The sequence below is a fragment of the Myotis davidii genome, unplaced genomic scaffold, assembly GCF_000327345.1.
Source record: "Myotis davidii unplaced genomic scaffold, ASM32734v1 scaffold309, whole genome shotgun sequence".
Classification (NCBI taxonomy): Eukaryota; Metazoa; Chordata; class Mammalia; order Chiroptera; family Vespertilionidae; genus Myotis; species Myotis davidii.
The window spans coordinates 1,642,319-1,668,311 of record NW_006383013.1 but is presented as its reverse complement, the minus strand read 5'-3'; the positions used below and the strand labels follow the sequence as shown (position 1 = coordinate 1,668,311).

General features: G+C 51.0%; 1 protein-coding gene across 1 annotated transcript in view; it reads right to left on the bottom strand.

Moving 5' to 3' along the window:
• Positions 1–5,383: 5,383 nt before the first annotated feature.
• The window catches only part of JDP2 (Jun dimerization protein 2), a 36,825-nt gene continuing 16,215 nt past the window's right edge, over positions 5,384–25,993 (bottom strand). The window contains exons 3-4 of the mRNA XM_006778798.2: positions 10,814–10,918; positions 5,384–5,885 (exon numbers count right to left, since the gene is read on the bottom strand). Of these exons, the coding sequence (XP_006778861.1) occupies positions 5,700–5,885; positions 10,814–10,918 (291 nt within the window). The 3' untranslated portion in view covers positions 5,384–5,699. The remainder of the gene's footprint in view (positions 5,886–10,813; positions 10,919–25,993) is intronic.

Here is a 25,993-nt window from a genome sequence, read left to right as displayed (position 1 = left end):
GTTGAGAACCACTGCCTTAAAATAAGAGTATCCTGTCGTATCCAATATAATCACAAGGGTCCTTAAAAGATGGAAGGGGGAAGGCAGAAGACTCACTGTCAGAGCCACATGAAGTGAGAAAGACACAACCAGCCATTGCTGGCTTGGACATGGAAGGGGCCACCAGCCAAGGAATGTGGGCAGCCCCCATAAGCTGGAAAAGGCAAGAATATGGATTCTCACACTGGTCGGTTTGGCTCAGTGGATAGAACATCAGCCTGCGGGACTGTAGGGGCCCAGGTTCAATTCTGGTCAAGGGCACATGCCTGGGTTGTAGGCTCGATCCTCAGTGGGGGGCGTGCAGGAGGCAGCCGATCAATGATTCTCTCATCATTGATGTTTCTATCTCTCTCTTCCTCCCTCTCCCTTCCTCTCTGAAATATATATATGGAAATGGATTCTCTTTGAGAGCCTGCAAAAGGTACGCAGGCTTGCTGACACCTTGATTTTAACGCAGTGACATCCATCTTAGACTCCTGACCTCCAGAACTCTACCATATTAAAATTTGTGTTGTTTTAAACTATTACATCTGTGGTAATTTGTTACAGCAGCAAGAGGACATGAATTTACCTGTGAAAACTTGATTCATGTCATTTAAACACTTCCCTTTTGCTTTGCATTTAGCCTTACATGAGCAGTGGATTGCATTTTACATAGGGGTTGGGTTAAAAAGTCAGCATATAAATGAAAAATCTGTAGATTGAAATTAGCCTCAAATACGCTTTCAATTGCTCAGTATGTTGAGTGCACGGACCAGGATCCACTGAAATGCGCAGATGAGCATGCCCCAAGGTGTCCTCATCCCAGGACCAGCTCAACAAGCCACACTCTTAGAATCCTCTCTCCCCCTAGGCATAGAATTAAATCTGCATCAGTTCAAAGACCCTCTGCTGCAACTCCACCGTAATTTCAGATTTTGCTTTTTTCCCCTGAGCTGGCTAAGGAACGTGTGGAAAACAAAACCTTCTCTTTGTGTTATGGCTTGTTCTCTTTTATTATGAAAAATACCAAACATTCAGAGAAGGCTGGAGAGACGATAACCCATGTCTGTGAGCACGTCACCCGCCTCTGACAAATTCTAACATTATTCTAATTTGATTCAGATTAGACATGAATGAAATGAAACGTTGCACACACAATTGAAACCCAGTGTCCTCCTTACCTTTGCAGATACCATCCCCTATTCCCCTTCTCCCACCCCCAGGAGCCTCTCCCATTACCGGTTTTGCTATTTAGAGCATTCCTGGGCAAGCTTTTCTACCTCCAGTACTCCGATCTGTTTGTACCCATCAACAGTAAAATACCAACTTTCCTTTTAGGAAGATTCCATAAATGGTGCACTGCCTCTGTCCCTCTTCAGTTTGCCCCCTTTACTCCAGCTCAGCTTTATATCTGAGATCCGTCCACATTGATACCTGTAGCCCTGGTTCATTCTTTTTAACTGCTGAGTAATATTCGGTTTTATGAAAACACCATTTGTTTATCTGCTCTTCTGTTTCTAGCTATTTAGGTTGTTTCCAATTTCTCTTTATTACAAACAAAGCGTCAGCGAACATTCTTGTCCGTTTCCTTGTGTCCCTAAGCTCGAGTTCCTCCAAGGTATGTACTGAGAAGGGGAATTGCTAGGTCAAAGGATGCGCTTAGCTTTAGCATCACTGGTTGTTGCCAAATTGCCTGAGAGGGTAGTCACACCAGTTTCCCACTGGCACTGCATGTGTGGTCTCTTTAATCCGTATCCTGGCCAATATGTACTAGTGTCTGCCCATCTGATTGCTACTAAGCTTTATCCTTCTCATGTTGCACAGTTGATTTTCATGGCCACTCAGCACAGAGGACACCTGGCGGGAGGGCGGAAGGAGGCTCACGGAAAGAATGATGAGCCCAACAAAGCTAGTTGTGGCCAATCAGGGGCCAAACAAACCCAGGAGTCTTGGATCCCAGGCACTCATCACCATGGGAACCGGACAGATGGCCAGAACACACACTTTGTCTGCAGCCACCTTTAGAGAATAAAAGGTATTTAGAGAATAAAAGGAATTTGCATAATCTGTTTTCTGTGGTAAATATCAAGAACTGTCCACACTAACAGAGGACAAGAAATTACTATCTTACGGAGTTTTGTATTTCACAAGACAATATCCTATGCGTTCCTCACTTGAGCCTGACAACCCCATAAACAAGACTTGGGTTACATCCCACCTTTCAGATAAACGTGAGGCTCATGGCTAGTCAGCAGAATATTGGCTTTGAACCCATTTACCTTTAAAGTATGTCTTCTTACATCCATTTGGAGATGGGTATCTGAGAGTTGGGAATTCTCAATGTTTCCCCCGACAAGTTTCACCGTAAAGGAGGTCACACCACAAACACGGAGCTTTCCCCAAAGGGTGAGGCCTGGCCCTTGTGTTTGTACACCTGGAGTCAGACTGTAAGAACATCCAGGCTCTTCCACCCAGTAGGGCTGTGACCTTGGGCAAGTGACTTCTTTGCTGTGCCTCTGTTGTCTCATCTGTAACATGGAGATGATGGCACCTACCTCCCAGCAAGGTCATATGGACTGGTTGCAGTAACACACCTAAAGGGACAGGCACAGCCCTGGCTGGCATGGCTCAGTTGGTTGGGCGTTGTCCCATGTACTGAAAGGTCACCAGTTCAATTCCCAGTCAGGGCATGGGAATTGAACTGGTGTTGCTGGGTTGCCTGGGTTGCTGACTTGATCCTCGGTAGGGGGTGTGAAGGAGGCAACTCACTGATGTTTGCTCTCGCATTGACGTTTCACTCTCCCTCTAAAAAGCAATCCTATATAATAAAAGAGAGACATGTAAATTGACTGTCCCTCCGCTACACTCACCAGCCAATCAGGCATGCGTATGCAAATTAACCCAACAAAGATGGCGGGCTAATTTGCATACACAGGCACCAGGAGGAAAGCAGAGCAGGAGAGCCGACAGAGAGTGGAGTGGCTTGGGGAGCCAAGTTCCCCAAGCCACCAGATGGAGAGCAGAGAGGGAAAGCTGGCAGCTTGGAGGACTTGGCAGAGTGGGAGGACATGGAACAGAGACAGAGCAGGAAGGGAAAACCAAGAGTGCAGGGAGCACCAGGAAAGCTGGGAATCGTAGTTCTCTCCAAATTGTGTTGGGGGTCTCAGACAATTTGCTCATATGATTGCAAAGACAGAAACTCCCAGATTGGAGAGGGCTCCCCTGAGGGCTCCCAGATTGGAGAGGGTGCAGGTTGGGCTGAGGGACCCACCCCCAGTGCACGAATCTTTGTGCACTGGGCCCCTAGTAATAATAATAAAATTTAAGTGCCAGGGACACAGAACACATTGCAAACGTCAGCTCTTATGAGGAAGACTGTGATTGTGACTCTGGCTACCCCCAGGGAGGGGCAGTCCTTGTGAGGAAGAAACACCAAGGGCAGGCCTCGGCCCAGCACAGCACTGATCCTGGCAGGCAGCCCATCTGCAGAGGCTGGGAGGGCCCTATCCTGGAGGTACAGGCTCACAGCATCCAAGCATAGGACCAGGGGCAGGCGGCAGGACCTTCTACCAGGTCACTCGAGGGACCCTTGTAAGTCTACATCTTTGTTTTTCTCACAGCTTGAAAAATGTCAAAGGATTTATCATCCTGAGGCTTTACCGTGGCTGCCACAGCTGACAGTGAGCTAACCAGGCCCTGCTTCCAAGGCAGGGCTCAGGGAGCCCACACCAAACGAGTTGGGCGGAGAGAACTTGAGTTGAGTAAGGAACCAAACATATAATGACCTATTCTCATTTCCCATCCATCCCAGAAGGCCTTGCTCATGATTTGGGAAGCAACACACAGTCATTGCTACTTAGAACCTCATCATCAGCCACTAGTTATCTAGCCCCAGAGATGGGGAAGAGCGAATACACCATAGAAAGTAGGGCAGCAGGGTTCAGCTCCTAGTTCTGCCTCTTTTCAGGTGGGTGAGCTTTCATCTTTGTAAGCCTCAGTTTGCACAACTAGACAATGGAGCTAAAAACACCTGCCCCACCTACCTCACAGGGATGTGATTGGAAATGAGGTAACACGCATGAAGTGCCCGGTGAACTGTTGTGTGCTGAGTTGATGACAATTACTGCCGACCACACCGAGCCACCCTTGCTTTTCGGAGACATGTATTCAGCTGCAGAGGTGAGGACCTGGCTGAGTTATCCACACTTGTCTTCTGGGTCAGGCACGCGTTTCCCTGGGTCACCGGTTCACTCCGTGAACATGACATAGCCTGAAACTCTATCCAGCCCTTCCGGAAACTAAATCTGTAAAACCGTGGCCTCACAGGCTTCCTGTTCTAATCAGATGAGACATCCAACCACGGGGAAAACCACACAGTCAGTTGGTGACAGGTGGAGAGTCATGGATCTTGGAGGCAGAGTTCAGACACCAGCTCTGCCCCTCGCTAGCTGGGTGACCCTGGATACATCACTTGCCCTCTCAGTTCAGTCATTTGTAAAATGGGGCAGTGATGCCTATTTCATGTGTTGGGAGAAGTAAATGAGACCATATATGTCACACTGTAAGTCAACAAATGGTAACAGCAACTTCATCTCCCAGGGCCTCTAATTTGTCACCTGCCAATGGCAACCATTGCCGCTCCCTGGCATGACTGTTGTGAAGATGAACTGAGACCATGTATGGAACAAGCCCAGGATTTAGCTCAGGACTGGAAGCTCTACCGACGCTGGCCCTAGATTGTTTTATTCCCCAGTGACCGCCCTGTGCCTTGCAGGGTGCCTGGCACACATGTGGAGGCACTCAGTGAACATTTGTGGAGCGAATAAACGAAGCACTGCAGGTTTCATTAGCTTCTCTGAGCCTCGACTTCCTCATCTGTAAAATGGGCACATTAGCACTTACCTGGGAGGGCTGCTGTGATATTCCAAACATTCTGGTACACCACACGCCGGGAGGCCCACTGAGCATGCCCTGCACCCCATCCCCTAGGCAGACACCACAAGAGGCAGCTGGGTAAGTAAGAGTAATGTTTACTGAGCGATACAGGACTGAGTACTATGAAGGGTTTACCAGGATGGAAATGCACCCCACCCCCACCCCTGCCACCCCCAACACCCAGAGACTACAGTACTTAGGAGTTACACGCAACGGCCATAACTGCTGAATATCTGTTCGTAACAAACAAACCATAGCATATTTATACTGTATCACATCGAGTGATTATAGAAATCCATTTATATATTGCTTGTATAAAATCTTTTTTTCTGTAAAAAATATTTTTAAAAAAAGTATAAAAAAACATGTGCAGTTGAAAGCCCTGCCAGGACAGCCAGTTTGTAAACATTCAGTGGAAGCTGGAGAAGTGCCCACAGCTGCCCGGTTGGGCATCTCTCCTGCCGAGAGCCTCTGTCCTGCCTCCTTCAAGCCTGGCCCCAGGCAGAACAGTCCCCTCTCAGGACTACTTTGGTCTCAGCGCTTGGTCCTGGGTTTCATCAGCCTGGGTTTCTTCCCCTGGTGTGGCTGATCGGAGTTTCACAAAAAAGCCGGGCTGATGCTGGCTGTGCTGAGCCTCACTGAAGAGTTTTTCATGCAGCAAGGACGAGCCCTCTGGGACCCTCCTCCTCCTCCTCCCTTCCCCATCTCCTCCTCCTCCTCCTCTTCCTCCTCCCAGCCCATGGTCACTTCTTCTCCAGCTGCTCCAGCAGTGGGTTGCCTTCTGAGTCGGGGGTCTTAACGCTGTCGGTCCTGACGATGCAGGTGGGGCGATGCCGATTGAGCATCAGGATGAGCTGCTGCCGCTCCTGCTTCAGCTCCTCGATCTGGGTTTTTAGCTCCGCGTTCATGAGCTCCAGCCGCTCAGATTCCTGTGCGCAAACACGGAGACATGGCTGTCAGCTTTCACGGGCTGGGGACCGGCTCTGGGGACAGGCTCTGCCTTTGAGTAGGAGTAAGGCTAGCATTTCCCTGCTTTCTCGAATCCTCACCCGAGGATATTTTTCCATTGATTTTTAGAGAGAGTGGAAGAGAGAGAGAGAAAGACAGAGAGAAACATCGACGTGAGAGAAACACATCCATTGGTTGCCTCCTGCACGAACCCCAACCAGGCCGGGAAGGAGCCCAGGCTGGGAAGGAGCCCAGGCCGGGAAGGGCCCAGGCCAGGAAGGAGCCTGCAACCAAAGTTGCCCTCGACCAGAATCGAACCCGGGACCCTTTGGTCCTCAGGCCAATGCTCTATCCACTTAGCCAAACCAGCTAGGGCAACATTTCCCTGCTTTCTGTCCGCCAGGTTCCCACTGGAGGAAGCACAGAACCTGCTCCTGAGCCCCTGGGATAAGTGACTTTCTGCAAGCAGTGTCCGTCACGCTGTGACACTGCCCTGCATCCCCAGGGAGATGAACCCAGGCAGACTATGCCTGGGCCAGCCTGGCTCATGTCCCACCTCTCTTCCCTCACTCAGTCCTCTCCAAACACAGTGGCTTCCTTACTGTTATTCAAATATGCCCAACACGCTCCTGCTTCGAGGCTTTTGCACAAGAAACAGAAGGTGGGAGAAGACTGGAGACCGAGTGGGCCTAGAACAGGTGCACAGAGGGTCCACGGAGGTGGCCCCTGGGTGGCAGGGAAATGGCCAAGTGCTTTGAGGGGTGACAGATGCATGCTGCAGAAATTCCGGCCTATGGAAAGAACAAGGATGGTCGTGTAATTCCTTCTACAACACGTGCTTCCTGGTTATTAGCCTATAATTGTTTGAACAGCCTTTTCCTACCCTGTTATCTAGAAGCTTTGCCCATTGAGAGGCAATAACAGTCATTCTTCTTGACCCAAAGTGAGGTTTCCACTAGACCTCAGGAGAGATTTCCAATGACCTTCCAGCTCAGTTGGAGCGGCTCCGGGGAAAGGAAAGAATGTTGGTTTGATCTGGGGATTTGTGTGTTTATCGTGTGGATAGTGAGGGGCATACCGATTAAAGCCTCGGGGAGCAAAACAATAAAACAGAAAAGCTCCTGAATGATTTTCCTTGGACTGAGTCTAAAAACGTATCACCAGTCTGGGAGCTGGAATTTATTCAACTTTGGCCGGCAAAGTTTTAGGCCAGCAGTTCTCAACCAGGAGCAATGTTGCCTCCCAGGAGACATCGGACAATGTTTTCGGTTGTCACAACTGGCGAGGGGGCTGCTCCTGGCACCTCGTGCCGAGAGCCAAGGGCGCTCCTTAACGCCCGCCCTGCAGTGCCCAGGGCGGCCCCACAGAAAGAACTGTCTTCTCCCAAGTGGCAACAGGGCTGAGGTTGAGCAACCTGTATTAGACAGAGAACATGCTGCGGTTGCAACTGTGTGTGTGACAACAGGCCGTGTGGCCCTGGCTCAGGCCCATGACTGCCCTCCCCCTGGGGGAGGGGGGTGCACACACCCTGGGCGCTGTCTTCCCCACACCCGCCGGTCTGACTAAGCTGTGCCTTGTGCTCGTCTCTGAGGGGGCAGCGTCAGCGTCCAGGGACCTCGGGACTGCGGAGACATGCGGTCCTCGTGACTAGATGCTGAGGGAGAACAGCTTCACAGAAAGGGGAAAATTGCTCAGTGGGAAAATATTAAAACTCAGCTATGGTGGTTTTTAGTTCAATAGGATGAGGTGCCACAGGGGGGCTGCCTGGGCCACTGTTCTCGGAAACCCTGAGAGAAGTGCACCTCTGAGGGCCAGGAGCGACCCCACGTGAAACCATGAGGCCCTGACACGTCAGTCTGGGGCCGGGAGGTGTGCATCTTAGCCACTGGCTCCCTGAGTCTGAGGAGCTGCTGACCTTGGGAATCTCACAAACCCGCTGCCCATCTGGCTCTCCCCAGCTCAGGCTCCGAGTCTGGGTCATTCTGAGCCTCTGCCCCACCCGCCCATGAGCATCTGCTGAGGACCTGTGTGCACAAGGAGGGCTCTGGAGAAACCCAGCCCGTGAGCCCCCAACACGGCTCTCGTATGGCTTCCACTCTGAGGGGAGGAAGAATCCACACAGTAGGGCTGAGCCCACTATGTGCCCGTCAGCCAGGCTGCGTCTGGGAGACCTTCGGAGGGGACTGAACGGCCAGGTCTGAGGCTGGGTTTGGAAAACCGGTGGACTCTCTGGTTGAGTAGAGAAGGTGGTGGGAGTGAGGGATTGCGGGAAGGGAGCCCCGAGTGAACAAGGACACAGACATGGAAATGCTTACGATGTGGTTAGGAGATAAAGTCGCCCATTATGACCACTGGTCATTTTAGGACGGAGTGGGGTACGTAGAAAGCTGGGACGGTGGCGTGGAGCCAGCCTGAAAAAAGCTTTAGGATTTCAAATAAGAGTCCACAGCAAGTTTCTTAACTTCTCCGAGCCCTGGTTATCTCATCGGTAAAAAGGTGATGATCCTGCCCTAACCGGTTTGGCTCAGTGGGTAGAGCGTCGGCCTGCAAACTGAAGGATCCCGGGTTTGATTCTGGTCAAGGGCATGTACCTAGGTTGCGGGCACATCCCCAGTATGGGGTGTGCAGGAGGCAGGTGATCGATGTTCCTCTCTCATCGATGTTTCTGGCTCTCTATCCCTCTCACTTCCTCTCTGTGAAAAAATCAATAAAATATATTAAAAAAAAAAAAGGTGATGATCCTGGACTCATGTGGGAAAGGCAACTTGTAAACCGAAGGGTGAGGGCGGCTTAAGGAATTTTACTTTAAGCGGTGAGCAAGAGAACAGGAAACAAGAGAAGGGGAAGAGGAGGAGGATTTCCAGGAAAGCTTGGCAGGTCTTGGAGAAGGAGAGACAGGGACGAGAGCTGCCTGTGAGCCTGGGGGAGGGGCTGTTCTGGAGAGTGGTGAGAAGGACAGAGAATGGAATAGGTTGTAGGTACAGTGAGTGGAAGTTACGTAACCCAGATGGTGTGGTTCAGCGGTTGAGCGTCAATCTATGAACAAGGTCACAGTTCAATTCCCTGTCAGGGCACATACCCAGGTTATAGGTTTGATCCCCAGTAGGGTTTCGTGCAGGAGGCAACTAATCAATGATTCTCTCTCATTATTGATGTTTCTATCTCTCCTTCTCCCTTCCCCTCTGAAATCAATAAAAATAAAATAAATTTTAAAAAATGGACATGTAAGGGTCAGGGTCCAACATGCAGCGTTCAGTACTGTGCACAGATCCACCTTCCTTAAAATGAATGTATGTCAACCCAGCCTTCTGTGTGAACACCTGCATCACATAGAAAGACCAAGCAGCTGTGTGGCGCCTTGCTTCACACGTGCTTTATCACAGGGATGCCGTGGCATTTTGTTGGCCAACCTGGCTTTCTCTCTGCAGCTCCCACAGAAAGGACCATGTCTGCTCCTGCATGTGTATCCCCCAGTGTACACAGCACAGTGCTGGGCACCTGGTACATTCTTAAAAATACTTGTCCAGCCGGCATGGCTCAGTGGTTGAGCATCGACCTATGAACCAGGAGGTCACAGTTCAATTCTCAGTCAGGGCACATGCCCAGGGTTGCAGGCTGTGGGCTCGATCCCCAGTGGGAGGTGTGTAGAAGGCACCCAATCAATGATTCTCTCATCATTGATATTTCTATCTCTCTTTTCCAATCCCTTCCTCTCTGAAATCAATAAAAATATATTTTTAAAAAATAATTGTCAACAAATCAGTAGATGAGTAAAAGAATAAACAAACAACGAAATGAATGCACAAATGAATGAATGCACTAGAGCCAGTACAGCAGAGTGTTAAGAACAAATACTTTGGGGGGGGGGGGAGGAGACATATGTAATACTCTTTGTAATACTTTAAGCAATAAAACAAAATTTAAAAAAAAAGAAGAAATACTTTGAAGTTAACCTTGGGCTCGAATCTCAGTTCTACCACTTAGTTGCTGAGGGACCTGGGCACACTAACCTTGCCATGCCTCAGTTTCCCCATCTGCAGAAAGAGAACCATGAGGGCATGTATCTCATAGTTATTATGCCAATAAAATGAGATAACAGACACGCAGCAGTCAGCACAGTGCTCAACTTTACAAAAATTAGCAACTATTGTTCATTGTTGCATGCTGCAGAACAGAGCCTGGCCCATGCCGTTGTCATTATATGTTGTTACCCTTGTTATTTAGAAATGAAGAAGGGCTTCGGGGCCGGGGGGCTGGAGATCGCTGGCCTGGGCTCTCTGGTCACGTTCCTTCACTGCCACCTGCCATTCTGAGAACCAGGAAAGGCCTCTCTGACGGGACTCAGCAGGGAAAGAACAATCGCCTGCTTGGTGCGTTCCGGTGAAAGGGCAGGGGCCTGCTTGGAGGGCCGAGAGGAAAGGCAGCCCACCTCTGGCCTTTGCGTCAGAGCTGAACTCTGGTCCCCGGGGGCAGGAGCAGAGGCCAGCCAGCTGGGGGCGGAGCTGGAAGAGCCTCCTGCAGCTAAGGGAGGAGCTTCTCTCTTCCCAGGTGCTGTGTCCACGGCCAACGTGCATGGTGGTATCACCACCTTCACCAGCACCCACCCTAGACAACTTTGGTAGCCACCAGGGTACCAAAATGGGCAGTACCAGTCCTGGGCCAACTGGGTCCATCAGCACCAGGGTCTAACCTCAGTGAAGGGAGCGTGGCTGCTCCCACCTTCTCTGGCCCCCCAGGGATCTGGGTGGGCTGGGCTGGAGCTGCTGCAGGCTGCCCTTGGCTGTCCTGATTCAGGATGGGGCATCAGACGGGGGCAGGGAAGAGCAGGTACTCATCGATTCCCGCAGCGTTTGATGTCGTCTTTTGATCCACACAGCCCCCTCCCTGCCCGGCCAGCTGCCCTGCTCACCCGCTGCAGAAACTCCGTCCGCTCCTTCTTCTTGTTCCGGCACCGGGCTGCCGCCACTTTGTTCTTTTCCCGGCGCCTTTTCCTCCGCTCCTCTTCCTCGTCTAGCTGTGAGGGCCGAGAGCCACAGATTAGACATTGAGACAGGCTGGAGCAGAGCTTCCCTCCTGCCACACAGACAGACAGATGGACAATCCGCTTCCTAACTCACGTCTCAGCAGCGAGGGAGCCGTCCCTGTCTGCCAGCTCCCGGGCCTCTCAGCTGGTGACATGGAAATACTGCCCCGCCAGCCCAAGGACCCTCTCGGAGCAGGTGGGCACCCCTGGGGGGAGTCAGGGTGCCAGGCGGGCAAGGCTGCCTGGGTTCTGCCAGAGTCAGGAGGCCCGAACCTGGGAGTCTCCTCACACAGAGGTAGCGCCCAACGGTGATGGTCTGCTCTCCTGCCCAGCCCGAGCCCTCTGGGCACTATTTTCCAGGCCAGCAGTTCTCAGGCATTTCCTTCAAAACCACCTTGGGCGTGGGCACAGCTTTTGCATTCTGCCCTCCCCTCCCTGAGGTACCTTCTTCCTCCCTCTTGGTCCTTCCAAACACTTGGGTTTATCTCCTTGTCAACTAAACAGTCTCCCAGCCTCACCTGGCTTTAACTCTCTTACCTGCATGTTTTCCCTCAGGACACCCCTGTATCCCAGGATCCCAAGGCTCCCTAAAGTGCCCTGCACAGGACACAGGCAGAAGGGCCTCCTGAGCCTCTGGACTTACTTCTCCCAGGACACGTTAGGAAATGCACCACGCATGAAAGAGGGCCCAGGACACGGGAAGGAGGAAACTCTGCCCTCCAACACTGGCTTTCAGTCAAAGCGGCAGCTCTTGTGTCATCTATATATAAAAAAGCCAGTGTCCGTGACGACCAGGACGATCAAACGACCGGTCACCATGCGGTGCAGTGAGCACCTCTCGGTCCCTTCTCCCCACCACCACCACCGCGAGCAGCGGCTGGCATGGCGCTGGAGGGCGGGGGCGGCTCGCGGAGGCGGCGGGTCACGCATGATTCTGTGTGCTGGGCTTCTAGTTAATAATAACGAGAGCTGCTGCTTGCTGCCTACTTTGCTAAATGCTTTAAATATAGGCCACATAATTCTCAAAATGTCTGATGATGAAGGTCCTATTACTGTCCCATTGGACAGATGGAGATACTGAGGCTCAGCAGTTCAATATAGCCAAGGCCATTCATCCAGGACCATGGTCAGCAAACTGTGGCTCGCGAGCCACATGCGGCTCTTTGGCCCCTTGAGTGTGGCTCTTCCTAAGCCTTAGGAGTACCCTAATTAAGTTAATAGCAATGTACCTACCTATATAGTTTAAGTTTAAAAAATTTGGCTCTCAAAAGAAATTTCAATCGTCGTCCTGTTGATATTTGGCGCTGTTGACTAATGAGTTTGCCGACCACTGATCTAGGAAATGGCGCAGTCAGCATTCCAACTCGGATTTCTGTGACTTCAACCTTCCTGCTCTTGCCCACTGGCTCAGCCCATCAAGATCACTTTGATGTGATGCCTCTCAGGGTCCGTTACCTGCAGGAGAATCTGGAGGACACACGCCCAGCTGGGGTAGGGACAGCCTAGGGTCAGAGGCCATTAGAGAGGTCATGGATTGCTCCGGGCTGGCCAACTCTCTCACTTCTCGAGCCAGTGGGGGTGATTCTGGCAGCCCGAGACCTGGAACAAGGTCTCAGCTGAAAGGGCTTTGGGCCAGGAAAATAAACAGCTTCTCTCCATGCACTCCCAGCATGCTCTTGGAGGTCAGGACCCAGGGCCTGGGCCGGAGACCAGCACCCAAGGCCATTATCACAGCCCCTGGCAGGGCAGCCCCTTCTCTTTCTCCACCACCTCTGAGCTCCTCTCTGCCCCACTCCCACTCCCACTCCGCCGGGGAGGCTGGCTGGAGAGGTGCCTTGTCAACACGGCCGCACCCACGCACCTCTGAGCCCCTCAGCCTCCTTTGAAACAGAACCAGAAGTGACAGCTCCTCTGGCTGACCCGCATCTGGGAAAATAGAAACCTGGACAAAATTGATTCCGCCCAACCTCAACCTCACCCCCAACAAAGCAGAGGTAACCGTGACGACAGGCAGAGGGAAGGAACTGGAGGAAGTGGCAGGCGGTGCAATTTCCCCTCGGCCAAGAGGGTTTGCCCACAAACTGCTAAGGTGATGTGTGCAACCTGAGCGCTGCTGGGCTCCGGGCCCCTGCCCCCTCCCCCAGGACACCCTGGGTTCTGGCAGAGCAGCCGTTCCCTAGGAGACACAACCTCTGTCCTCCAGGACCCAGCTTCCTACCCCACCCCAGTGCAGGGCCTCATCCTACATCAAGTTGGGGGCGAACAGAAGCCGCTCTAGCAGCAGGCTCAACGAGGGCCAAACGCTGCAAGTTTAAGAAATCAACTGGGCCAGGCTGATGCCCAGACAGAGGGCTGCTCTACCCGCTCCTCCGGCCACAGTGATCCCCTCCAGCCATCACCCCCTGCCCCAAACCGCTCATCTTTCTGCAAGCTAGCCAGGCCCTCCTGAGATGGCCTTCCTTTCCCATTTGGAAAACTCTCACTCAACCTTCAAGAGCAAATGTCACCTCCCCTAGGAAGGCTCCTTGGACTCCAGATAGAATTAACGGCCCTGGCTGTGCTGCAACAGCACCCTGAGTGCCCCGCTGTAGGAGTCTATCCTCTCCCACCATAATTCTCTGCTTACGTAGGACCTGGCTTCCCTGCTGGGGGCCTCGGCATCCCCAGCACCCGGCACAAAGCATGGCACTTAGTAGGAGCTCAGCAAATATTAGTCGAATGAATGAATGAACAAAGGAGAAAAATGACACAGGCTTGGATTCTGTCATATAAAAAGTAACTTATGGCCTGTTTTGGTATCTGCATAACCTTTTCCCCAGTGTTCATAGGAGCCTTCTCTGCTGGGATAGCCTCTCTGTCTGCAGGTGGCCAGCAAAGCTGGGGGTTGGGTCCTGTCTTCTCAGAAGCACATTGGCTGAAGGCAGAGCCTAGACTCAGGGTACAGGGCCCTGCTGGCCGCGGCAGGGATGCTCTAAGCCTGAGCAGGTCCTCAAGGTATCCAGGCTGTGCACCGAAGCCCAAAGCCTCCAGTTCCACAGCCACTTGGCACGAGCTCCCAAGGTCATCCCCAGGCCTTTCTGCATCCACGCCCCACCTTGGCTGACATCTCCCAATGAGGCAAGAAATGACCCCAAGGCTCCATCACCACACCTTCCCGATTGGCACGGCTGCATCTCCCCCCAAATCCTCCTGCTGCTGTTTAAGAGCCCCCCAGAGGACTGGAGAAAACTGCTGCTGAGGCCCCACCAGATATATGGCACTGGGCGGTGCCCCTCAGTCTTCTCCATCCCCACGGGCTGACTCTGGCTCCTTTTGCCTGGGCCTGTGTGGTCTTCACGCCCCAAATGGGACCGTTTGGAGACCGCCCCCCAGTCCTCCTCAAGCCTTCTTTCATCCCCAGAGTCAAGGCTGCTGCCCCTCCTCCTGCCGCTCCCTGGATTAAAGCATTTGGAACGTGAGTGGGTGAGAGACAGCAGACTCTTCTCATCACACCGTTCAGGCATCTAAAACTGGAACCCAGAACGGGAGGTGACAGGTTCTTCTGCAAATGCAGCTGGAAGAACCAGGCTGCCTGAGGAGGAGGCAACTTGACATTCAAGACATTTAAAGAACCAAGAGACTGGGGTTAGGGGATGGAGGGGAGCCTATCTTTTCTGTTCTCAAACTTAGTTCTGACTCTGTTTTTCCATAATTTCCAGGCAAACCTGGGGCAAAGCTGTGAGGGACTTGGGGGTCCATGCCAAGAGGGCCTCCTGCTGAGCTGTCCCACCTCAGGGAGCCTGTTCTCAAGCCCCTGCTGAGGGCTGGGGCACCCCAGCCCCTGGCCACAGCTGACTGGACAAGGGGTGGGTGGCTGACCCGAGCTGGGCTGCATTTGCCTCCAGGAAATTTAAAATTGAACTGCTGGACTGGGGAGCAAGCCACCTCAGCCATGTGCCCAGAGGAGCAGGAAGATCAAGATGCTGGAGCTGAGCAGAGACTAGAGACCAGGTGATGACAGAGACACGCACTCAGCTCTAGGAGGGGGTCAGAGAGGCAAAGAGAAGGAGGGGTGACAGAGGAAATCAGGATCTGGACCAGGACGAGGCAAGCAAGGTGCCAAGGACACACATTTAAGGAAGCACTCAACTCTGGGGCCATGCAAGGACAGGGTCAGCAGCCAAGAGTGAGTGCCTCCTTAAATGCCATGCCCTGGGCATCTTACTTGCCTCACCCAAGCTACAGACTGGGAAAGGTGAAGACGGAGACAGAGAGGAAAGAAACACAGAAAACAGAGTCAAAGAGAAAGACGAAGAGGCAGAGCCCCCGAGACACACACAGAGATACAGGCGGAGGCCAGTGGTACAGACAGACTGCGTGGACAGACAGGAAGCACACACAGACACAGAACCTCTCCTGGTCCTCCAATTCCACCCCTGGAGAGGCCTGGCTGAGCTTCCTGTCCGTGGGGTCCATGGTGCACACACACCCCTGACTCTCCCCAGAAAACCTCTGCCTGGAGGGAGACTGAGGAGGTGCCTGCCTCTTGCCACTGAAAGATGCCAGGACACCAGGGCCCCCCTGGTGAAGTCACGTGATGCCAGGTGAAAATGGAGGAGCAGAGGCGGTCCCCAGTGAGCCAGGGGAGAACCACTGCTACCTAGCAGCCAGCTTCTGGAACAGCTGGAAAGCGGCAGCTGGGTGCAGAAGGGCCTCTGGACAGGAGAGGAGGGCACCTCAGTAGGAATCAAGTACCTGGGTTCGGAGTCCAGTGGGCTAACTGGCCTCAGTAAACACCCAGGACAGTCTCCTCCCCACCTTCGCAGATGAGGAAACTACAGAAATCAAGGCTGCCTGGAAGGTGACAGCCTCGGGGCCCCAGGGCCTGAGGCCTCCTGCTCCTCGCAGGGCAGGTGGTCTGTGTGAGCCCCCACACCTGGTAGCAGGCCCCTGCACCCTTTCAGCTCCATCTGAGGGCGAGACCATTTTGTGTTTTTCCCTATTTGGGTCTTTTCAAATAAAAACTATTTACTGCACAACTAACAGTGAATGTGTAGCACTGCAGCGAAGTGGTTTCAAGGAGGGGCCGTGCCGCTCCGCTCCTGCCTCACTCTCACCGCGTCGTTTCCCAGGCCCATCTGCAGGCCACGTGACTGTCACACGGTGGCACCAGTTACGCAGATGTGACTGTGAATTCTGACATTTCATAAGCCTTTCCAAAAACGTATCTTGTGGGACCCACAAATAGATGAGACGAGAAAAGGCAGTGGTACTGTTTAACCTGAGGCACTGAACCTACAGAAACTGTCATATGGACAAAGCAGTAGAGAAAAGAGCAATCAAAGCCCCAGCACTGACCAGGGCAGCGAAGGTCTGGAAGGCTTCTCTCGGAATGAAACGAGCATGCGCAGAGCCAGGCTCTCCTGAGACGCACGGCGTCAGGGCTGGCAGCATGCGCTTTAGGGTCTAGGTCTGCATCCCCGAGCCGTCCTGCTTTGGACTGGCTGTGTGCTCCTGGGCAAGTCTCTCAGCCTCTCTGAGCCTCCATGCCTCACCTGCATGAGGAAGACACCGAGCGCTGCTGCACAGGTTTGCAAGGAGGCCTGCAGCCTGGGCACAGGAAGGGTTCAGCTTCCCTGCCTCCCTTCCCAGGTGAGACAGGGAGGCAAGGAGAGGGCTGCCTGGGGTACACCCAGCCTCCAGCTCCCCTGGGCAGAATCTGGCACAAAAGGACACCTGAGCCAGGGGAAGCAGATGCATCAGGGCATGAGGGCTGTCGAGCAGACCTGGAGTAACAGCTCTGAGGCTTCTAAATCCAGCTCTGGCCAGGCCCACTGGGTCCCTCCCCCTGCATGAAGGAGACAGATTTCAACACCAGGGACCCATGAGCATCCTGGGAAGTAAACACCCAAATACCAAACATACCAGACATTCCCCCATATAAACAGGCTGCTCTGGGCAGTCCCTCCCCACTTCCCTGCACATCCCCCCGCCCCCCAACAAAAAAGTAGGGCAGGCCAGGGACAAGACATCACTGGGCATGCCAGCCAGCCTGGGCCCATGAATCCCTCTGCCTCCTCCCACCCCTGCAGGAGGAATGAGGAAACCCCAGGGCCCTTGTCCAATACCCCTGCTGACCCCCTGCAACCCACAGGGGCCAGGCCCATCCAACCAGCATCTCCCCCGGGGCTGAGCTGTTGGAGAGTCTGCCCTCCTCTCTCCCCCATCTTCTCTAGCCAGGCCCTGCTGCTCCTAATGCCAAGGTCTTGACTTCAGCTGTGAAATATTGGACAGTTTCTGTGAACACAAGACAGGGCCATAAGGGAAAAGTCAAGACAAACGGTCAGCCTAAGGCTGCAGTTGCAAACTCAAATCACCTCCAAGGGCCAAGTAAGTAACCATTAGCGAGGGAGTAGGGCTAGATGGGGCCATGGCCTCTCAACTAGCCCCAGGGCAATGCAGGCTCAGTGTTGTCAAATCTCTCAAGGTTTCAAGACTAGCTGAAAATGTGGATTTTTAAGTTAACTCCCAATTTTTAATGTTGGCAACGAATTCCATTTTGAAAAGGACACTGAGTGAGCCAGACAAAACACATCTGCAGGCTGCTAATTGATGACCCTTGGCAAGCGACCCCACAGGGGTTGGTCATCAGACACCTGGTTCTAGCCACCATGGTGCTCGATTCCTCATGACCTTGGGCCACTCAGCTCCTCTCTCCTGTCCTGAGGCTCATGGGTAACAAACACAATAGCTTCCACTTCTCACTAACCTTCAAGCACCTTTGCAAGATGGGTAATAAGGATCTCATTTTACTCTCCATCCCCAAGGTGATGTGTCTGCCCTAGGTCACCCAGCTGGGAAGCGACAGGGATTCCACTCCATTGCATCATGCTTCCTTCCAATGGGTGGGCTGGACTAAAATCTCTGCCCCAACTCTGACATCCCTGGGTTTTCATTCATTCACTCTTCAGAGGTAGGGTTGGCTTAGCAACACCTCCCTCCTTATAAGAGGTTTCAGAAATAGTCACTTCAGAGCCAGAGAGGGGCTCCTGGCAAGCCCCCAGGCCAATCTCCAGATTTTACAGATGAGGAGACTGAGGTCCAGGGAAGGGAGAGAATTATTTCACGGCTCACACTTGAGGACAGGATCCGAGTCCTCTTGACCAAGTCCAAAGGACAGTGCTGGTGCGACCCCCTGGACTTCCTGGCTCCACCTGACTGTGCATCAACCCCTCTTCCTGGAATTTTCTACTTCTCTGACCTCTCCTTTCTGTCTCTTGCCTGGGATCCTTTTCCAGAGTCTTCTCCTTGGCCTGCTGCTTCCCTCACACACCACTTATGGATCATCATTTCCATGTGGTTTCCATCGCCACCTACACATCAATGCCAACCTAATTTTATTTTCAGACCCATACATCCAACTGGCAGTTGGACATTCAACTTGGATGTCCCTCAGCCCCTCAAAGTCTGTATCTTCAATTGGTGACTTTGTCTCTGTTCTCCACCCCACCGGTACCACTGCCCACCCATTCACTGGAGTTAGAAACTCGGGGCCTACTCCTCACCTGTCCTTCTCCTTATTTCCAATTCTGACCATACAGGCCATCCAATTCTACATCCTACACCTTCCTCAGAGCTGCCCCCCACTCTCCATCCCTATTACTACTTTCCAGGCCTCCTCTCTTTCCTGCCCCACCGCCTGGGAGACCTCCTGACCTTGCAGGACCATCCTCCATCAAAGGCATCCCGAGGGATATTTCTAAAATGCAAATCTGATCCAGTTATTGGTCTTGGGGCCGGGGGTGGGACGGTGGGGGCGGGTCATTATCCTCAAGCCCAAGCTCTTTAATGAGTCAAACAAGGTTCCTCATGACTTGTCCCTCCTGCTATGGTCTCACCTCCTGTCTATCGCTCCCCTACACTCCATGCAGTGCTAAGCTCTTTTTGCCCTACACTCCCCTAGCTTCATGCCTTTGCCCCTGCTGTCCGCTTGAGTTACTCTAAGCCTGTACATTCAGCTCCAGCATCACCACCTATAGGAAGCCCTCCTTGATGCTCATCCCCTCCAGGGCCAGGGAGGTGTCCCTCTGCTCCGGGCCCCCATAGAACTTAGAGCTTACTGAGCCCTACTGTGCTGTATTCTAGACTCAGCTCCTACCTCCCCCACTAAACGGGGAGTTCCATGTGGGCAAAGTCTGTGTCTTCCTACTTTTTGTGTGCCCAGAACCTTGCTAAGCTTGTGGCCATCAGTAACGTTCAATAAACTTCTGCTAAAGGGAGGCCTGATCCACAGAATTGGTGACCTGGATGGAACCCAGGACTCCTGCCTCCCAGTCTGGTGCCCTTTCCATTTCAACCGCCCCCAGTGCCAGGCTCGAAGCAAACACAGTCACCTACAAACAAACCCACACACTGGATGCCATGCTCACTCAAAGCCTCAAACCAGCCGAGCCAACCACCAGGTGAAGGCTCTGCACAAGAGCTGGCAGCGGCAAGGGCTCCACCTTCCAAGATGATTCACTCAGCTCCGCTGGCTGGGGGCGCAGGTGGATAAGCAACTGCACGGTGCAGTTGGCATCTACAGGGAGCTGGGGGGGAGCAGCGGGGCTGTCCGCTGAGCTCTATCCTGAGGTTCTGGGACCAAGAAGACCTAGAGATCCTAGGTCCCTGCTGCACCCGCAGCCCAGGGAACTCGAGTTCAGAGAAAGGGAGTGAGTCTGCCCAGGTCCCTGGGCCAGGCAGTGACAGTACCAACCAGAGCGCACTGCTTTCTGCAGAGGCAGGAAGTGCCTTCTTTATGAACAGAAAGCCCGACTCTGCTGTCATTGGGCATCAGAGCCACAGGGGGACCTATCCGAAAGGCTGCTCTGTCTGCTCACATCTCAGCAGGATGCAGCATTGACCTTGGCCTTCTCAGCCCACTCCCCTCAGTGAAAACCTTCTCCAGGGTTCAGAGAACCCATAAGACAATAGGCCGCTGGGGTTCAGGGCTGGTTTACAGGAACAGAACAGGGAGAGGTCACTCTCTCAGAAAGCACTGGAGGACAGCTCGCTGGTCTCCACTGCTGAGAAAAGACGGCATTGTGTTTGGAACAAAGCCCCACAAAGCCGCTGGCAGGGTGACACCCATTGGCGGACGGTCCTGTTAAGGACAGAGCAAACACTGTTACTGCAAAAGTGAGGTAGAGGCCAGGAGACAAGGAAAAATCACCCTGACGCGGGCAGAAAAGCTAACATTGAAGAGGAAAGGGGACTGTGATTAACTGGGAAGTTCTTTTGCTGGAGAAAAGCTATTTGGAGAACGATGGCTCTTTTTTGTTGAAATACATCTATTTCAGGCCCATTTTGTACTTATGGTTTAGATGAGGTTTCGTTTCCCACTAGGTAATCAACCGATTTTCTTGCCCATTTGACAATCTCTTCCAAAGATGAGAAAAGGAGAGAAACGGTGGTCCTAACAAGGCTCTCCCCACCTCCAAAAGCCTGGTACAAAGCAGGCTGTATCTGGCTGCAGGGAAAAATCTGCTTTCTTTTCAAAAAGAGTTAATAAGACAGTTGAAACTGAGTCTTTAACATAACACAAACAAGCAGTGTAATGCACCTGATTACACAAAACAGTAATAAAACCACCTGAAAGACAGAGACAGGAGCTCCTACAAAACGACCATTTATAATTCAATGAAAATGCGGTTGTTGCAAAGAATACCTATGAACAGGGACGTTCTGAAAGCCCCGAGTTAGCCAACGTGGAAGAATATTTCAAGTCCCACCATCCTATTAAAGCCTGGGAAGTCATTTGTCTTTCAGCGTGAAGGTGAAAGCCAAGGTCCTTGGCGTAATTATTCTCCACCAACGCAGTTCCGTTTAATCTGTATGCAGGCCGTGCAGCTAACAGGCGGAGTTCAGCCAACTTCTTTCAGGCACGAGGCACAGATAACAGACAAATCGCTGAACAGAACAGTGACCTCTACTTTGCGGGTACCGAACCAGTAAAAATCTCACCCAGGTGACGTGACCAGACCGATTCACAACCAGGGATGCCTGGCTTGGAGGATGGAAAAAGGATTTCATCATGAATGATGTATGTAATGAAGTGGATGCAAATAGAGTTCAGAGATGGGGGAAGGGCTTCAGAGCACCCCGGCAGGCTGGGGAGGAGGAGGAGGCACAGAGCAGAAATCTCCCTCCCTCTGTCCCCCAGTTCTTAGACCAGCGCTGCCAAGAACTCCCAGCAAATGGGGGCTCCTTTGGCATCAGAATAGTCTGTCTGATTCTCCCTTCTTTAACAAAAGAGAAGCTGGCCTACTGATTAACGCGGCAGCTTAATTAATTAGGAAGTCCCTTAGGGTGTGCATGCTGGCAGCAGGGAGGATCTCTAACCTGGAAATAACCGCTTTGGAAATGCGTCAGTGTTTGCTGACTCGGAGCAACCGTGCCTGACCAAGATCCAGGTACCACACACGTTAATGAATATCTGATGGTGTGAGGGTCCCTCCGGGGAGCCTGAGATCATAGGTTTGGAGGAAAATGTGGTGCTGGATCCTTGCAGCCATGCTCAGAGGCGATCATTCACAGTCAGAGCTGGGACGTTCAGGTCATCTAAATGCAGCGTCGCCTGGAGGACTTGTCACATCACAGGTTTCTGGGCACACCCGCTGGACAGTCTGCTGCAGACCCAAGAATCTGCACCTCTGACACGCTCCCAGATGCTGGTGCCGCTGGCCTGCGGACCCCACTCTGAGTAGTGCTGATGTAAACCCGTGGATTTCAGATTGGTTTCAGCAGTAAAAGGCTCTTGTTGAAAAGATACCATAATATATTAAATAGATAAAGGCCGTATTTTATTAAGGGGCTCACAGTTGTATTATATACTTATAGTCCCTTATCAACACAATGAGTTGTGGTTGACGCCTTTAACTCAGAGGTTATGGGGGATGGTTGCAGATTTCTAACAGTCTCAGAATCCAAATTATTTGTCTTATGTTTTCCTTGCACACACAGATCAGTAGTTACAAACAGTGTGTGTGTGTGTGTGTATACATATATCTATGTGTATATATGTACATACACATACAGTCATGCGTTCCATAACGTTTTGGTCATTGATGAATCGCATCTATGACGGTGGCCCAATAACATTATGTGGGAGTTGAAATATTCCTATTGCCTAGTGATGTCATAGCTGTCATTACATTGTAGCACAAAGCATTACTCAGGTGTTTGTGGTGATGCTGGTGTAAACAAACCTATTGTACTGCCAGCTGTATAAAAATATAGCACATACAATTATGCATAGTACACATTTGATAATGGTAATAAATGACTATGTTACTAGTGTGTGCATTTACTATACTTTTTATCATTATTTTAGTGTGTACGTTTCTACTTATAAAGTTTGCTGTAAAAGAGTATGCCGTGTTATGCCGACAGCAGCCTCATACACCACGTGTTTATTGTGTCTTGATTGCCTCGTTTTCTTTCGCGTTGAACCTACTCTTGTGTTGTTTTCTACAAAAACATGCTGTACAGGCTTGTAGCCTGGAAGCAATAGGCTATCCCACACACCCTAGGTGTGTGGTAGGCTGTACCATCCAGGCTTGTGTAAGTGCACTCTACGATGTTCGCACAATGACGAGATGGCCTAGCGACACATTTCTCAGAATGTATCCCCCGTCATTCCTTAAGCAGCGCTTGGCTGTGTATGTAAATAATGTTTTATCACCTGGCCTTGCACTCTCAGGATGCTCATCAGTTAAAGGGAAGTAGCAGGAAGAGCTTTGTTCAGAAGCCTGTGCAAAATGGATCATCCTGGCACCAGAGGCCACCTTGGCGGTGCTCTCCAGGGTGTGAGGTTTGATAACTAATAGGTTTGAGCATGTGTGTGGATTTTGCTTTCTTAAAAAAGAAAAAACAAATAGATAGAATTATGCTTTAAAAATGAGACCCTAGCAACTTACTTCATCTCTCTGAGCCTTGCTTCCCTAACAACTAATAACACCTACCCCACAGAGTTATTGAACAGATCAAAAGAGGTCATTACTATAAAAGTAGTTTGCAAACCATAAAGTGCATTGCTCAAATGAGCCTTCTATCCTGAATGCAGATATCCTCATTCCTTCAAAGACTTGGGCCAGTTTATACTATATCAGGGGTTTCAACCAATGGCTACAGGCTAGAACCACCTGCCGGCCCCACCCAGACCAATTGAATCAGAATCTCTGGGCTCCACATCAATATTTTTTTAACTGCTCTCCGGGGGACTTTAATGAGTAGCCAGGATTACTCCATATTTCCTCCTGAGTTTCATACAAAATCCTGCCAAATTGCTCTCATGGCTTCTAGATGGCCACTAGCAATAAAAAGAAAGAGGAGAAAATGCCCCTAACCAGAGGCTGACTTTTCCACTGCTGTTGGCCGGAAAGGGGGTTTTTAATAACTACAGCTACTAATTCTGGAGCCCTCATAGATGCTGGGCGACTTACATACATTATCCCTTTTAATCCTCCCCACACCTCTGTGAGGTAGATATCGTTCCTCCCTGTTTCTAAAATAGCTTTGCCTGGTCAGTGTGGCTCAGTGGTTAAACGTTGACCTATGAACCAGGAAGTCACGGTTCGATTCCGGGTCAGGGCACATGCCTAGGTTGCAGGCTTGATCCCCAGAGTGGGGTGTACAGAAGGCAGTCGATCAATGATTCTCTCTCATCATTGGTGTTTCTATCTCTCCCTCTGTGAAATCAATAAAAATATATTTTAAAAATAAAAGAATGGCTTTATTGAGATACCACATACTATACAATTCGCCCACTTAATCACTGTGGTTTTGATTTGATTTGCTTTGATGGCTAATGATGGTGAGCATCACTTCCTGTGCTTCTTAGCCATTCACATATCTGTGGAGAAAAGTGCTTTCAGACACTTTGCCTATAAAATTCAGCAGCTTTTAGTACATTCACAAAGTTGTGACTATCACCGCAATCATTTTTAGAATATTTTCATCACCTTCAAAAACACCCCACACTCCTTAGCTGCACCCCCTCCACACACACAACTTCTCCCATCTCCCCCAGCCCTAGGCACCAGGGAACTGGCTTTCCTTTCTGTCTCTATGGGTTTGCGTATTCTGGACATTTCACATCAATGGAATCCTGCAATATGTGGTCCTCTGTGACTGGCTTCTTTCACTTAACGTAATGTCTTCAAGGTTCATGCATGTTGTAGCGTGGATCAGTGCTTTATTCCTTTTTATGGTCAAATAATATCCCATTGTATGGACATATCATATTTTATCTATCCATTCGTCATTCATTGGACATTTGGGTTGTTTCCACTTTGGAGAGATTATGAGTAACACGGCTGTGAACATTCATGTACAATTTTTGCGTGAGCATGTTCTCCTTTCTATTGGCTGCATACCTGGGAGTGTAGCTGCTGTCATATGGTATGGGTCTGTGCTTAGCCTTTTGGAGAGCTGCCAGACCCAAAGTGGTTACACCATTCGACATTCCTGCCAGCAGTTTGAGGGTTACCGCTTCTCCCATCCTCACCAACACTTGTGATTATCTGTCCTTTCTTATTACAGCCACCCTCGTGGGCGTGAAGTGGAATCTCACTGTGGTTTTGCTTTGCTTTGCTTTGATGGCTAATGATGGCTTCCTGTGCTTCTTAGCCATTCACATATCTTTGGAGAAATGTCCTTTCAGACACTTTGCCTATTTTCTAATTGGCCTATTTGTCTTTCTATTACTGAGTTGCAATAGTTCTTTACATAGTCTAGTCTAGATACTAGTTCCTTATCAGATCTATCATCTGCAAAAAATGTTCTCGCGCCTGACAGGTTTGGCTCAGTGGATAGAGCGTCGGTCTGTGGACTCAAGGAGTCCCGGGTTCGATTCCGGTCAAGGGCATGTACCTTGGTTGCGGGCATATCCCCAGTAGGGAGTGTGCAGGAGGCAGCTGATCGATGTTTCTCTCTCATTGATGTTTCTAACTCTCTATCCCTCTCCCTTCCTCTCTGTAAAAAAATCAATAAAAATATTTTTTTAAAAAATGTTCTTGCATTCTGTGGACTGTCTTTTTGCGTTGTGTGAAAGTGTTAAAACTTTAAAGCACAAAGTTTTTCATGTTGATGATGTCCAACGTATCTATCTTTTATTTTGTTGCTTGTGTTTTTGGTGTCATATCTAATGCGGTTTCCTTCTAAGGTTTTTGCAGTTTTAGCTCTTACATTAGGTCTTTGATCCATTTTGAGTTAATTTTTCTATCTGTTGTCAGGTTGGGGTCTAGCTCCCCCCTCCCACTTTTATAATGGAGGAAATCGAAGCTCAAACAGTTCCAGAGCTGAACTGTTCCGATGCAGCAGCCCCGCGTTGCTACACGGCTTCCAAAGAGCCAAGGTTTGTCATTGGTGGTGGCTGGGAGAGGAGGCGGGGGAAGGGCTATGGAGGCAGATCCCCCAGAGGAGCTTGTCACCCAGAACATGCACATGCACTGTTCTTAGTAAAGGGACCAGCCACTGAGCAGAGCACAGTGAGCAACAGCACGGGGCAGGATGTGAGCAGCCTCAAGGGGTCGCTACACCCAGAGGAGGCCTGTGACCTCACTCCCAGCACCTCTGCAGCTGGCCCTACTCTGCTCAAACGTCCTCCTAATCACTGAGCTCTAGCCTCAGGCCAGGTCACCTGTGTCCTTTATTTTTGTGTGTTTTGTTGTTGTTAATCCTCACCAGAGGATATGTTTTTATTGATTTTTTTCTTTTTAAGAGAGAGAAACATTGATGTGAGAGAGAAACACTGATCAGTTGCCTCGGCTGTGCACCCTGACCAGGGATCGAACACACAACCTAGGCATGTGCCCTAATTAGAAATTGAACCGCAACCTTTTGGTGCACAGGATATGCTCCAACCAACTGAGCCACCCAGCCAGGGCTGTCTTGTGTCTTTCGGACACAGAAGAGGGGAAAGAGACTTGGCCGGCTCCAGAGTTGTTCAGCCAGAGGAGGTCCCCTGAGAGAGGACTCAGTTAGTTTCCCAACCCTGAGTCCTTGTTGACAGTGGATCCAGAGACACCAAGGTCAGGTGACCAGCAT